A 16,288-nucleotide genomic window follows, 5' to 3' on the forward strand; every position below is an offset into this window, starting at 1 on the left:
GGGAGACTCACGAATTTCAGTGCCCCTTTCCGAAAATCTCCCGGGGCAACCATTCTCCCGAATTTCTCCCGATTTCCACCCGGACAACAATATTGGGGGCGTGCCTTAAAGGCACTGCCTTTAGCGTCCACTACAACCTGTCGTCACGTCCGCTTTTCCTCCATACAAACAGCGTGCCGGCCCAGTCACATAATATATGCGACTTTTACTCACGCTTAAGTGAATGCAATGCATACTTGGTCAACAGCCATACAGGTCACACTGAGGGTGTCCGTATAAACAACTTTAACACTGTTACAAATATGCGCCACACTGTGAACCCACACCAAACAAGAATGACAAACACATTTCGGGAGAACATCCGCACTGTAACACAACATAAACACAACAGAACAAATACCCAGAACCCCTTGCAGCACTAACTCTTCCAGGACGCTACAATATACACCCCCCGCTACCACCAAACCCCGCCTCCCCCATCTCCCGAATTTGGAGGTTTCAAGGTTGGCAAGTACGTCCGGGATTGGCCGACATCGTCTCACAAGATGTAGTTTCTCTTTAAATATCCTTCTTGAAAATGGCCTTGCAAATATATATCTTCCACCTAATCAACGTTTTGTTCTCCTTCTCTGCAACGGCGCAACACTTCCCGCTTCCTGCTAAATTGAAACTTGTGAATGGATACTCACTTTGGAACGATAAGTTAGTATCCAATCACAGTCTCGTTAACATCAGGCTACCTAAATAGGCTACTGTCAACAGCTTGTGATCTGATTGGCTATCGCAACTGTCTATCAACTCAATGTGTTCTCAAATTCATCTGCTAACGGTCCCGGTGAGTATCCAATCACAGGAGGCGTAAATGTCACGTTCAACCATAGGCCATCTAGAATGCCTTGCTGACAACAACTCTTGATCAGATTGGCTATCGCAACTGTCTATCAACTGTGCGTGTTCTCAAATTCATCCGCTAAGCGAGTATCTGTGATGTCTCTGCTAGCCCGGTATGGCTACGGCGCAACACTTCCCGCTTCCTGCTAAATTGCAACTTGCGAATGGATACTCACTTTGGAACGACAAGTGAGCAGCCAATCACAGTCTCGTTAACATCTGGCTACCTAGATAGGCTACTGTCAACAGCTTGTGATCTGATTGGCTATCGCAACTGTCTATCAACTCTGTGTGTTCTCAAATTCATCCGCTAACGGTCCCGGTGAGTATCCAATCACAGGAGGCGTAAATGTCACGTTCAACCATAGGCCATCTAGAAGGTCTTGCTGACAACAACTCTTGATCTGATTGGCTATCGCAACTGTCTATCAACTGTATGTCCACGTTCACAGCCTAAGCAGGGAAGCCCAGACTTCCCTCTCCCCAGCCACTTCGTCCAGCTCTTCCCGGGGGATCCCGAGGCGTTCCCAGGCCAGCCGGGAGACATAGTCTTCCCAATGTGTCCTGGGTCTTCCCTGTGGTCTCCTACAGGCGTTCGGGTGGCATCCTGACCAGATGCCCGAACCACCTCATCTGGCTCCTCTCGATGTGGAGGAGCAGCGGCTTTACTTTGAGCTCCCCCCGGATGGCAGAGCTTCTCACCCTATCTCTAAGGGAGAGCCCCATTTCGGCCACGTGTACCCGTGATCTTGTCCTTTCGGTCATAACCCAAAGCTCATGACCATAGGTGAGGATGGGAACGTAGATCGACCGGTGAATTGAGAGCTTTGCCTTCCGGCTCAGCTCCTTCTTCACCACGACGGATCGATACAGCGTCCGCATTACTGAAGACGCCGCACCGATCCGCCTGTCGATCTCACGATCCACTCTTCCCTCACTCGTGAACAAGACTCCGAGGTACTTGAACTCCTCCACTCGGGGCAGGGTCTCCTCCACCAACCCGGAGATGGCACTTCACCCTTCTCCGGGCGAGAACCATGGACTCGGACTTGGAGGTGCTGATTCCCATCCCAGTCGCTTCACACTCGGCTGCGAACCGACCCAGTGAGAGCTGAAGATCCTGGCCAGATGAAAATAGTTTAGTCTTTAATTATGATTTCTGGTTATGTTAGGCCAGCACTGACGGCACACCACTGATCAAAACCTTCAAAAATGGCAGACAATCTGATCCGTCTTAGTTGATGTTGTGTATTCTGCAATAACTAGTGGATGTTTGGGCTGAGAAAACAGTTCCCAAACTCATGGTGTAGTTAAGCGAAAGTGTTGCGATCGTGCAAGAGGTAACAAATATGCTTTCAATCAATCAATCAATCAATGTTTATTTATATAGCCCTAAATCACAAGTGTCTCAAAGGGCTGCACAAGCCACAACGACATCCACGGTACAGAGCCCACATAAGGGCAAGGAAAAACTCACAAACCCAATGGGACGTCGATGTGAATGACTATGAGAAACCTCTAGGGGAGACCGGATGCAATGGACGTCGAGTGGGTCTGACATAATGTTGTGAAAGTCCAGTCTATAGTGGATCTAACATAATAGTGAGAGTCCAGTCCATAGTGGGGCCAGCAGGAGACCATCCCGAGCGGAGACGGGTCAGCAGCGCAGAGATGTCCCCAACCGATGCACAGGCGAGCGGTCCACCCCGGGTCCCGACTCTTTATTAAACTGTCCAATGTTTTAACAAGCCTATTCTTTAAATGTGTGTGCAGTAGGTGTTCCTCATAATATTGTGTACATACGTGCCATGCCCTTCTCCAAAAGTTCACTTCCCCTTTGCGGCTTGCACACAAATGGTATGCAAAGGTCCGGGGTCCGTCCCACCGTCCACGGGCGCCACGAGCACAGGCAAATCCACCCCCGATGGCAGCGCCCGGCACGCCGAGTTCGTATGAAAATCCAAGTGCCTTTAGCCGCATGCCACTTTGAATTTTGCGATTTGCATGCGGCCGTGTGGCACCGCCGGCAAGTCAAAGCCGGTGTTGATGTTTAAAAATGTGTTCCTGTCGAATTGATTGCACACGTGACACAATGTGGCCGATACAGACTTCCCTGAAGAACACTGTTGAGATATTTATCATGCGTGTCGGTGATGTGCTCTGTTTTTGTAAAGACAAATCACTATTTAAATAAAGAATCCTGTACTCTTGCATTTAAGTCGTACTGACCTCTTGATTATGAATGTCCGACAATAAATCGCAGATATTTGTGACAAGCAGGTTATATTTCCATTGACTTTTTCAACTTGGTGTAAGTGCAGCTGAACTGAAACTCAAAATATTTGAATTTAGTGCAAAGGTACGTTTAGCCCACCCATCCAAATGATGAGAATCAGGTGTCCTAATCACTCGTCCCGGCCACAGGTGTGTAAAATCAAGCACTCAGGCATGGAGACTGTTTCTACAAACATTTGTGAAAGAATGGGCCGCTCTCAGGAGCTCAGTGATTTCCAGTGTGGAACTGTCATAGGATGCCACCTGTGCAACAAATCCAAATGTCCTCGCTCCTTTCATCGGCTTTGGGAACAACAGCAACTCAGCCACCAAGTGGTAGGCCACGTAAACTGACAGAGAGGGGTCAGCGGATGCTGAAGCGCATAGTGCAAAGACTTTCTGCACAGTCAGTTGCTACAGAGCTCCAAACTTCATGTGACCTTCCGATTAGCCCACGTGCAGTACGCAGAGAGCTTCACGGAATGGGTTTCCATGGCCGAGCAGCTGCGTCTAAGCCATACGTCACCAAGTCCAATGCAATGCATGGGATGCAGTGGTGTAAAGCAGTGGTCCCCAACCTTTTTGTAGCTGCAGACCGGTCAACGCTTGAAAATTTGTCCCACGGACCGGGGGGGGGGGGGGGGGGGGGGTTTATTTATTTATTTATTTTACTTTTATTTTTTGTCATAAAGAAATACAATCATGTGTGCTTACGGACTGTATCCCTGCAGACTGTATTGATCTATATTGATATATAATGTATATATTGCGTTTTTTATGTTGATTTAATTAAAAAAATAAAATAAAATAAAAAATAATAAAAAATAAAATTATTGTGCGGCCCAGTACCAATCGGTCTGCGGACCGGTACCAATCGGTGGTTGGGGACCACTGGTGTAAAGCACGTCGCCACTGGACTCTAGAGCAGTGAAGACGCCTTCTCTGGAGTGATGAATCACGCTTTTCCATCTGGCAATCTGATGGATGGACCAGTCTGGGTTTGGAGGTTGCCAGGAGAACGGTACATTTCGGACTGCATTGTGCCGAGTGTGAAATTTGGTGGAGGAGGAATTATGGTGTGGGGTTGTTTTTCCGGAGTTGGGCTTGGCCCCTTAGTTCCAGTGAAAAGAACTTTGAATGCTCCAGGATACCAAAACATTTTGGACAAATCCATGCTCCCAACTTTGTGGGAACAGTTTGGATCGAGCCCCTTCCTCTTCCAAAATGACATGGATGACAGAGTCTGGTGTGGATTAACTTGACTGGCCTGCACAGAGTCCTGATCTGAACCCGATAAACGCCTTTGGGATGAATTAGAACAGAGACTGAAAGCCAGGCCTTCTCGACCAACAGCAGTGTGTGACCTCACCAATGCGCTTTTGGAAGAATGGTCGAAAATTCCTATAAAACACACTCCGTGACCTTGTGGACAGCCTTCCCAGAAGAGTTGCAGCCAGGCCCGGCCCTAACCAATCTGGCGCCCTAGGCAAGATTTTAGGTGGCGCCCCCCCACATCGGCAGTGAAGTGTATATACTCACAAGAAACCGAATAGCTTTGTCTTTGACCTTTTTTTTTACTTAAATAAAGCAAATTAACAATCAGAATAGTTAACAAGATAAAAAAAAAATATGGATAAATAAATTAATACAAAAAATAAAAAAATGAATATATGAAATACAATATTTTTTACATACATAAACACAAAATAAAACGTGTCAACAAGCTGCATAAAATACATTAAAAGTAAAATATAAATAAGGCACTGCACAAAACAAGATATCAAACCAGTATGACTTTAACAACTATATTACAAAAAAAGGGGATCCTACAGAATTCTCTATTTGTGCTTTTTAATATTGCATTAACTAGAATGACTTACAAATTACTGTACACCAGGGAGTACTGTAATTACCTAACGTTACATTATTATTTTCCATAACAATTTAGCCCCCTCCACAATATTAACCCGACGTTAAAACAGAACTAGCTATTTATTGATTAGCAATTGCCGAATCATGTAACATTAGCTTAATGCTAAAAAGCCAGGTTACTATCACATTCTGTAACAGACAAATAATTTCATGTAGGCTAACGTTACCTACCTGCTACCTCTGTCTTTTTCTCGTTTCTCCTCTTCTTTTCTCTTTTTTCTTCCCTGGGCACCTGACAGTTTTGGCCGTTTTGACATCTTGTGTTGACTTTTTTATGTGGTGACATCCAAAAAGAGTCATGATACAGGAAGGGAGGGGGCGCACCGTGCCGGGGGAGGGGGGAGTAATGTTGTAACAAATAATATTTCTATTAAATAGGCTTTACTTTGCATTTTAATTAACATGGGATTATTTTATGTATTTAGAAATAATAGTACCAACTTTTATTTATTTATTTATTTTTTTCCCTCCAACATTTGCGGCACTGGCGTGGCGCCCCCTGATGGACGGCGCCCTTAGCATTTGCCTATACGGCCTATGCCACGGGCCGGCCCTGGTTGCAGCTGTAACAGCTGCAAAAGGTGGACCGACATCATATTGAACCCTATGGGTTAGGAATGGGATGGCACTTCAAGTTCATATGTGAGTCAAGGGAGGTGGTGAAATACTTTTGGCATTATAGTGTATTTCAAGTCTTTTTTTGAGACATAAAAGGCTTAAGAACAGCTTATGAAAACCTCAAATGTAAAAAAAACAAGTCAGAAAATGTTTGCCTTTCAAAAACTTTAAGCCATGATCCTCAAAATTATAACAAATAAAGGCTTTGCATGTAATGAGTTTGTATCACACTGTTTCTTGTATGCTTGTATGCTTGATTCCTGTTCCTGTTTGCTGTTTCCTGGTTCCTGGTTCGTGTTTTGCCTGCATTTTTTTGGACATTAAAACCATGTTTTCCTGCACCAAACCTGCCATCGCTGCATCTTGGGGTTTGTCACCACCACTTCCTGACAGTAAGAGGGTAACCTGCTAAAGTCATTAGGGTAATGTTTTTCAAAAATTATGCAACTTCACCTACTTGGTCCAAAAAGTATTTTTTTGCAAATCAATAATTATAATCGGCAAATAATGTGCCGTTGCTTAGTGTCTGTGCTGTGTAAAACCCGGCAGGGTAACCACGTAATACTCCATGTCAGTAGGTGGCAGCAAGTAGTTAATTGCTTTGTAAAAGTCGGAATGTGTCGGGTGAGACGAGGACGGTTTGTTGTGATTCCAATATGCAGACCCCAGTGATAGGCAGGTAAAAAGGTATGTGATGCTTAAACCAAAAATGAACAAACGGGAAAGGACAAGGCAATGGCTATGCAAAACGAAAGGTTGCAAAGTAAACAGAAACGGAATGCTGGACGACAGCAAAAACTTACGGCGTCCGCAAAGTACATCCGTACATGACATGACAATCGACAATGTTCACACAGAGAAGGATGGCAACGACGTAAATAGCCTTGCTTGCTAACACAAAGCAGGTGCGCGGAAATAGCGCTCAAAGGAAGACGTGAAACTGCTACAGGATAAAAGCCAACAAAACAGGAAGGCCCACCAAAATAAAAGCGCAAGACAAGAACTAAAGCACTACACGCAGGGAAACGGCAACAAACTCAAAATAAGCCCGCTCAGTGGCCTTGTGGTTAGAGCAGGGGTGTCAAACTCAAATACAGAGTGGGCCAAAATGTAAAACTGAACAAAGGTGCGGGCCAAGGTTGAACAAATCAACCTTTTAATAGGGACCCAAACAAGTTTTGCATTGAATATTGAACAAGCAAGGCTTATATAACTTTATAGTGACATGCAAAATCCAGTTTCAAATAATAATAGTAATAATTAAAAAATATCAATGGCATATCAAATAAAATTTTAATAAAAATTGAATGCCTCTCTTCTATTTGCAGCCTTCTGAGGTAAATATCAAAATACATTTTTTCCACAGGCTAATAATACATTTAAAAATAAAATAACAATAATGAATGAATCGAACATTCAAGCCTTGAAGTAGCAAGAGAAAGTGCATGAATAAAACGTTAATTATTGCTCAGTTTGCTACACTGATTTTCTTTAACACTGAATATGGAACAAGCAACGCTTATATAACTTAATAGTGCAACTTTCAAAAAACAAACGAAAAAACATCAATGGTATATTAAATAAAATGTAAATAAAAAATGGAATGCCTCTTTTCTATTTGCAGCCTTCTGAGGTAAATATCAACATTAACTTGCTGGGCGGAGGCGGGGTTAGAGGGGTGCGGTTTGGTGGTAGCGGGGGGGTGTATATTGTAGCATCCCGGAAGAGTTAGTGCTGCAAGGGGTTCTGGGTATTCGTTCTGTTGTGTTTATGTTGCGTTATGGTGCGGAGGTTCTCCCGAAATGTGTTTGTCATTTTTGTTTGGTGTGGGTTCACAGTGTGGCGCATATTTGTAACAGTGTTAAAGTTGTTTATACGTACACCCTCAGTGTGACCCGTATGGCTGTTGATCAAGTATGCCTTGCATTCACTTCTGTGTGTGTAAAAGCCGCATATATTACGTGACTGGGCCGGCACGCTGTTTGTATGGAGGAAAAGCGGACGTGACGACAGGTTGTAGAGGACGTTGAAGGCAATGCCTTTAAGGCACGCCCCCAATAATGTTGTCCGGGTGGAAATCGAGAGAAATTCGGGAGAATGGTTGTCCTGGGAGATTTTCGGGAGGGGCACTCCCGGGAAAATCGGGAGTGTTGGCAAGTATGAGTATTAGCGGTGAATGGGACGGTATAGCTCGGTTGGTAGAGCGGCCGTGCCAGCAACTTGAGGGTTGCAGGTTCGATCCCCGCTTCCGCCATCCTAGTCACTGCCGTTGTGTCCTTAGGCAAGACACTTTACCCACCTGCTCCCAGTGCCACACACACTGCTTTAAATGTAACTTAGATATTGGGTTTCACAATGTAAAGTGCTTTGAGTCACTTGAGAAAAAGCGCTATATAAATGTAATTCACTTCACTTCACTGTTATAATACCGGCGGGGCCAGCTCTAATGTTAATTTGATATTGCCTCAAGGGCCATATGAAATTACACGGCGGGCCAGAGTTTGACACCCTTGGGTTAGAGTGTCCGCCCTGAGATCGGTAGGTCGTGAGTTCAAACCCCGGCCGAGTCATACCAAAGACCTCCCTGCTCGACACTCAGCATCAAGGGTTGGAATTGGGGGTTGAATCACCAAAAGTGATTCCCGGGCGTGGCCACTGTTGCTGCTCACTGCTCCCCTCACCTCCCAGGGGGTGATCAAGGGTGATGGGTCAAATGCAGAGAATACTTTCGCCACACCTAGTGTGTGTGTGACAATCATTGGTACTTTTTACTTTAAATTAAGTGGAGTTTCATTTTTTTTTAACATTTTTTGGTGATGAAAAAAATGTGCCTTGCCTCAAAAAAGGTTGAAAAACACTGCATTAGGGAATGAATTTTTTTTTTTTTTTTTTTTTTATGTGTCAAGCGTATTAATGTTGCACTCAACTTAAGATATTCAAAACAAAATCCATTTCAGGCAATTTAATCTACAAATGTGCTTTATTATGTTTAATTTACCATCACACACTGTCAGGCTGCAACACACACACACACACACACTCAAAGTGAGAATGATGCTGTGCTCCAGGCGTGATCCTACACTTTTTCATGACTAAGACCTCCACTACAGACAATATAGATCGCTTACTCATTGTTGCTGTTCTTTGTTTCCATGTGCTTCACAGTTCCTTTTGGGGGTTTAAAAAGTATATATTTTTTTATTACATCTGCTCCATGTTGGCCAACTCCAGCTCCAGCTCGGGAAGGTACTGGTTGCAATTGGGGTTGCCCCTCACAGTGGGGGATTCCGGAATGGGTCGGCCGGTGTAGGGGCTGACACACCAACACTCGCCCCTTTGACCATAAAGAGACATCTTGCACTGAAACAAAATGTAAATTTTTTTTTTTTTTTAGAAAAATAGCAAATGCAATACAACTTTGAAGGTTTTAGTGTAAAATAATAACTGATTGGTGGTGCCTTTCCATGAATTCCTACACTGCAAAAAGTCAGTGTTCAAAAACAAGAAAAAAAAAAAAATAGAAAAATGAGGGGTATTTTATTTGAACTAAGCAAAATTATCTGCCAATAGAACAAGAAAATTTGGCTTGACTTTCCAAAACAAGTAAAATTAGCTAACCTCAATGGGCCCAAAAATACCTTAAAATAAGTATATTCTCACTAATAACAAGTGCACTTTTCTTGGTAGAAAAAAAATAGACCTTTTTGCTCAATATGTTGAAAAATATTCTTAAATGAAGTAAATGCTAGTGCCATTATCTTGACATAATGATATGCACTTCTTGAAACCAGCAAACTTATACTAAAAACTAGTTTATTGTTCTTAATGGAAAGGCAACAAGGCAACCGCTTGTTACTCTCGGGGTCTCCTAGCCGCTCAGGCAAATCATATTGTCGAAAAATGCATTTTTCCATGGATAACATGACATCATCGCGCCAAGTGCGTGCTCTTTCAGTCAATTAGTGCGCATATATACAGCCCGGCCCCCGGCCAAATTTTTTTAAATTGTAATTTTGAAGAATTTATCTGAATGTGCATGAACTATTTCTGTTCAAAATTGTTTGAAATGTTAAATGTTGAAATATTAACTGTCAGTTTACTGTGCTGTGCCAACTGTACTACTATATGAGTACGTATTCTCTCTTGTTTCATTGAAAATAAAACAGCAAAGTCCATTTGGCTGTTATCTGTTTTAATTATGAGACACACTTTAGTCAAAATCATGATTTTTTTTTTCATGCTTGAAATAATAAACAATAAAAATACTTGTGAGTGTTGATGACACAGCTTAGCAACACTTGATATTCTAGTTCCAGGCATGTTTTACTCAATATAGGTCATAAAATTGCATCATAATTAAATTATCCCCTCAACTCCCCCTAAAATGGAATAAAAAAGACAATATAACATACATCCATAAACGTGGACGCATATGAAAAAGTGCAATATATTTATCTGTACAGTAATCTATTTATTTATTTATTTATATATATTTATTTATTTTATATATATATTTATATATTATTTATATTTATTTATTTATTTATATATGCACCGTATTACTTTTTTTATCCTGCACTATCATGAGCTTATGTACCGAAATGTTGTTCTTATTTGTGCTGTAAAGTTCAAATTTGAATGACAATAAAAAGGAAGTCTAAGTCTAAGTCTATCAAATCTTAGCAACAAGCTGTAATATCTTACTGAGATCATTTAGGACCAAAACACTTAAAACAAGTAAAAGTATCTTATCAGACAGAAAATAAGCAAATATCACCCTTATTTGAGATATTTAATCTGATTTAGATTTCAGTTTTTGTAGTGTAGATTCACCTGTTTGAGGTTATACTGCCCCCTTATGTCGCAGTTGGGAATGTGCAGGGCATAAAGGTCCTCCAGGGGACCACGATTATCTCGGAAAGGCATCTTGGAGATCCGCTCCAGCACCTGGTCCAGCTCCTGTTGACATTGAGTCTGGAAGCCAAAACAGGACACACAGAGTCACCACATGTTGTTCCTTTTGTATCCTTCCAACTTCCATATGTGCTCATGGAGATTCAAGCAATTTTGCACAGAGAAACAATTCAAGCGGTCCAATCTTTTTTTACACTGAGGGCAGCACAAAAGGGTCTCGGTCATTATTTAAGTGTTAAAAATAAATCATGTATCATTTAAAAACATGTTTTTACCTTTGACGCTTAAATATATATGGATCAACTTCAGATCTATCCGTTGCCATAAAGTTTTAATATAATAATATAATTTATATTTAACTGTGATGTGTGACTGCTGTTGTTTTCATGTGTATTTCTGTAGGATAGGACTTTATTGTCACTAAGTTTTCAGCACAAACCCGTTCAAGATTGGACAAACAAACAGTGTACAGGGTTACAGAACAGGAACGCTGATGGGTCGCCACAAGGCGCTCCGTAAAAGATAAGAAAAAGGTAAAACGCTGGGGAAGAAGATGAGTAAAAAAATACAATCTAGACTGGGCTCCTAAGGGGGCCTAGTCTGGAGTGGGAAAAAAAACCTCCAAGCAATGCACACATAAACACGTTACATTTAATCACGACAACTCGCAACAGAGGGGCGGGGAGTTGGGGCCCTGGAGGGCGACTGCTGCTATGAAGCGCCGTTCATCACCCCGAGGGGAAACAAGCGGTGGTGAAGGCGTGGGGTGGGGGAGTGGGGGTGTGTGTGTATGTGCCCATTGTCTTGGGTGTGATGATGTAATGTTCATAGACTGGGGCCGTTCTGCATGCAAGCAAAAGTTCGACTCCAGGTGTCGTTGAGGAGGGAGGGAGGTCAAACACGTCCGTCATTGAGGTGTCCTCGGGGGTGTTTTCAGAACAGCCTGTTCCTGTTGTTCACAGCGTCAAGGCCATTCGAGGGAGTCAAATCGTAGATTAGGATGTTTGTTTTCCGCGAGCAGACATTACAATGACTTGTCTGTTCTATTCGTAGTGGATTGTCCGAAGCTTAAACAGGCAACAAAAGTAGTTTAGTACAACAAATGTATTTACCCATTATCAGAAGTGCAGGTTGAATTAAGTTGGCCGTGCAGACAGACCACATGTTACTCCGGAGCAAACAAGACACACACAAGCCAAAATCACTGTCGAGTTCCGGTCTTCTGCCATTTTTTATATGTCTCTTGTGCGTCATTGTTTGTTATCTAAATGCGTCAATGTCTTGTTGTTTTTCCTATCTGTTCCATAACAACTCGAATCCTTTAGACAGTCAACACATTCTGTAGACAGGTTGGCACGACTTAATATTCACTTTTGTCCCACAACTGGTCCATTCAATGGCACAAAATACAAGAGAATTGAAAATGAGCGGACATTCTTAAAAGACAAGAAATATAGGTCAAAAGGTCAGAAATTCTACGACAGCTGCTCTCATATTCGATGTTTCCTTTTCAGCAAGCTTCTCCGTGATGTGATCCATCTTGCGATTCAGTTCAGAAATCGCCACAGACTGTGATCCCACAGCCCGGCCCAAGCCTTCCATTGCGACGAACAGCCTTTGGGCTCCTTGAGTGGCTGCCATCGTCTTACGAATTTGACGATACACCAGAGCAATGCCCGGCCCAATCAGCAGGTGCCCCGCGATCACGGTTCCAAATAGGTAGATGTCTTCCACGTCCTCGATGGAAAGGACTGAGAGGCACACGATTCTCCAGTTATTCTGTAACGTCGTTTTTGCTGCCCTCTTGGCCAGGTCACTCTTGGAAAATAGATTTTAATCTCAATGAGTTTTTACCTTGTTAGATAAAGGACATTGATATTGGTTATGTTTTGAACAATGTTAGTTGAAAAAAGGTCTTGGAGCCCCCCACCCATACATAACATAGTACATATATCAATATATATATTATTTTGACGTTAAATACTTAAACATCTAAATCAACCTCAGATCTATTTGTTGGTTATCATTTTTCATTATTTTTTTGAAAGAACAGCTTTAAAGTAAAATCTGCCTGCATGGCAGCTTTGTGTTAATAGTGTCTATTTTGCAACATTGTGTCATTACCGTATTTTTCGGACTATAAGTCGCAGTTTTTTTCATAGTTTGGCCGGGGGTGCGACTTATACTCAGGAGCGACTTATGTGTGAAATTATGAACACATTAGCGTAAAATATCAAATAATATTATTTAGCTCATTCACGTAAGAGACTAGACGTATAAGATTTCATGGGATTTAGCGATTAGGAGTGACAGATTGTTTGGTAAACGTATAGCATGTTCTATATGTTATAGTTATTTGAATGACTCTTACCATAATATGTTACGTTAATGTTAAGAATTCCCCATGTTATCTACGTTTCAGATACTTTATTTTGAAGCATTTCATGACAGTGTCACTTCCGCTTCCTTCCTGTAGGGGTCACTTCCGCTTCCCTTTTGACGTGTGTTAATGTGTGCTGACTTGTTTTCTCTGCTACGTTTAATCGGTGCTCTAGTCTTTGACGATGTGAGTATGTTGATTATTATATAAGACTAATTTACTTTATTAATAGACATCACTGTGTTTGTGTAACATTTAGCAGTGTTTTAATAATATTATTGATGCTGTGTTGTCAGAATGCTACGAGCTAACATCTCCCTGTTAAGGATAGCATTGCTGCTGCTAATGTGGCTAGCTCATATGCCATTGTGGAAATGCAATATATTATGTCTCTAGTATTTTACTTTGAGCATATATATATAGGCATATATATATATTGTTGTTTAGTTAAATTACATAAATGTTGATGGGTGTTTGCTTGTGGTTTACAGATACTAACTAACTACCTAAATGAACCTAAACCAATATGCACCATTAAAGTTGGAGGAGTCCAAATGATGACTGTGTGTTCTCTGACCGGAACCCCAACGTGGTCAATATCCGAAAAAAACAGTCGCAGAGTTTAATACTCAACAGTTAACATACCAGGCACGTTCTCAGTTGGTTATTTATGCCTCGTATAACGTACACTTATTCAGCCTGTTGTTCACTATTCTTTATTTATTTTAAATTGCCTTTCAAATGTCTATTCTTGGTGTTGGCTTTTATCAAATACATTTCCCCAAAAAATGCGACTTATACTCCAGTGCGACTTATATTGTCAGGCTTGTCCCTGACTGTTTGGCTATGTTTTAGTTTTTCCTCTGCGTTTGTCTTAGTTTCCTGTCAGTGCTTTTATTTTGTCTTCATTTCCTGATTATGTTCCCTGAGTGTTTTGTCCCCTCAGCTGTGGCTGATTGGCACCTGGCCACACCTGGTGCCAGTCAGCCAGCTGCTATTTAAACCTGTCCTGCCCTCCAGTCACTGGTGGATCATTGTCACTTGTCACTTCTACCTGTAGCTTCTACCTATTTGTCGTTGTAGCTCCGTCTACTTTTGTCCACTCCGCTTTAGTCATAGTTCCTTTGTGTCACAGTAAGTGTTTTTGTTTATTGTCCACAGTTAGCCTTTGTGCTATTTTAGTTTATAGCCTAGTTTGTTCTCCGCCTTGTGCGCGCCTTTTGTTTGTTCCCTTCTGTTTGTTTTTTGCTATAGAGCTGAATTAAATCATGTTTTCCTGTTCAACGCCTGCCATCATCTCTGCATCTTGGTGTTCGTCAACTACAAACTCTGACATATATATGTTTGTTTTCCTTCTTTATTATGCATTTTCGGCCGGTGCGACTTATACTCCGAAAAATGCGGTACATTAAACCTGTTTGCTTTTGTATTCCACTTTTGATGTTTTTAGTAGTATTTTTAAAATGCGTCAGTAATGTGCCGGTAAAAAAAAAATAGCTGCAAGCTGTATTTGGCCCCCGGGCCGCACTTTGGACGCCACTGACGTAAAGTATTCAACTCCAGCTATAGTGACCAGCTTGTAGCCTTAAAATACTCCAAACTTTGGCCTTTACTAGATGACATATTTTTAGTTTTATAAAACAACCTGAATAGAAGGGCATTTTGATATATGTATTTATTTTTAAACCGGCTAAAACAAACCCATTTAGATATGCCAATAAGTTATATAAGCAAAAAACAACGTACATGTCAGGTTTTTGTTATACTTGCACTGCAAAAACTGAAATCTAAGTAAAAATAAATATCTCAAATAAGGGTGATATTTGCTTATTTTCTGTCTGATGAGATCATTCTTCTCACTAAGCAGATTTTATGTTAGAGTGTTTTACTTGTTTTAAGGGTTTTGGTCCTAAATGATCTCAGTAAGATATTACAGCTTGTTGCTGAGATTTGATGACCTATATTGAGTAAAACATGCTTGAAACTAGAATATCAACTGTTGCAAAGCTGTGTCATCAACACTCACAAGTACAAAAGTACTTTTTTAAAGTAATAATTTCCTACTTTAAGCATGAAAAACAAAATCATGATGCCGAGCGCATATCATTATGTCAAGATAATGGCACTAGCATTTACTTAATTTAAGAATTGTTCAACATGTTGAGCAAAAAGGTCTCATTTTTCTTCTACCAAGAAAAGTGCACTTGTTATTAGTGAGAATATACTTATTTTAAGGTATTTTTGGGTTAGCTCATTTTACTTGTTTTGGAAAGTCTTGACAAGCCAAATGTTCTTGTTCTTTTGGCAGATAATTTTGCTTAGTTCAAATAAAATACCCCTCACTTTTGTATTTTTTTTTCTTGTTTTTGAACACTGACTTTTTGCAGTGTGACAAAATTGTTAATATTAACATTTCAACTTTTTCTGGTTATTTCGCTCTTTTTTTTAAGTAATGTTTTAAGTTATTGATTTTATTGTATATGTAGAATGTCTGTGTTTCCTATACACATTCATGTATTTGTGACAAATTAATTTGGACTAGGTACTGTATGTGCCAATTTTTTGTATTATGATTTTCATTGGCCGATTTTCTTGATTAAGTACAGAACATATTTGCCATCGCCTTTTTAATACTGATCACAAACTCCAATTCCCTCTGGCTGACATTGTATTTATGATGACAAACGACTAGCAGCTAATTATGTCTCCCCATTGCCGCGTTCCTAAGCTAATAATAATCACCTCCATTGTTTGCAAATAAAGTGCATTTCTGAGTATCTTAAGTATCATTATCACTAGAGGATAATGGTCTATCAGCATTGTAGATTAAATTTGTTTATACACTAGAATGAGTTTTATATTCTCGAAAAAAATGATGTTGTCAGAAAATAATTCCCTGGGCACAGGAGGACTTTGCGGACTAAAAAAAAAAAATAATCTAAATGAGTAGCAGGCAATAATTTTCGTTTTTGTTTAGTTATTGTGTACTATTGACTTTGTTTCGCTCAACCAATTGTATGTAATACAATAGAATAAGGCCGTGTTTTTCAACCTTTTTTTGAGCCAAGGCGCATTTTTTTCATTGAAAAAATCCAGAGGCACACCACCAGCAGAAATTATTAAAAAATGAAACTCCGTAGACAATAAAAAGTCGTTGTTGCGATTGTTGAATATGACTTTAAACCATAACCAACCATGCATCACTGTAGCTCTTGTCTCAAAGTAGGTGTACTGTCACCACCTGTCACATCACGCCGTGACTTATTTTGAGTTTTTAGG

General features: G+C 40.9%; 1 protein-coding gene across 1 annotated transcript in view; it reads right to left on the bottom strand.

Moving 5' to 3' along the window:
- Window positions 1-8,670: 8,670 nt before the first annotated feature.
- Window positions 8,671-16,288, bottom strand: part of igfbp2a (insulin-like growth factor binding protein 2a) — a 56,980-nt gene continuing 49,362 nt past the window's right edge. The window contains exons 3-4 of the mRNA XM_062062251.1: window positions 10,549-10,689; window positions 8,671-9,075 (exon numbers count right to left, since the gene is read on the bottom strand). Coding sequence (XP_061918235.1) covers window positions 8,917-9,075; window positions 10,549-10,689 — 300 coding nt within the window. The 3' untranslated portion in view covers window positions 8,671-8,916. The remainder of the gene's footprint in view (window positions 9,076-10,548; window positions 10,690-16,288) is intronic.

The sequence above is a fragment of the Entelurus aequoreus genome, linkage group LG01 (genome assembly GCF_033978785.1).
Source record: "Entelurus aequoreus isolate RoL-2023_Sb linkage group LG01, RoL_Eaeq_v1.1, whole genome shotgun sequence".
Taxonomy (NCBI): domain Eukaryota; kingdom Metazoa; phylum Chordata; class Actinopteri; order Syngnathiformes; family Syngnathidae; genus Entelurus; species Entelurus aequoreus.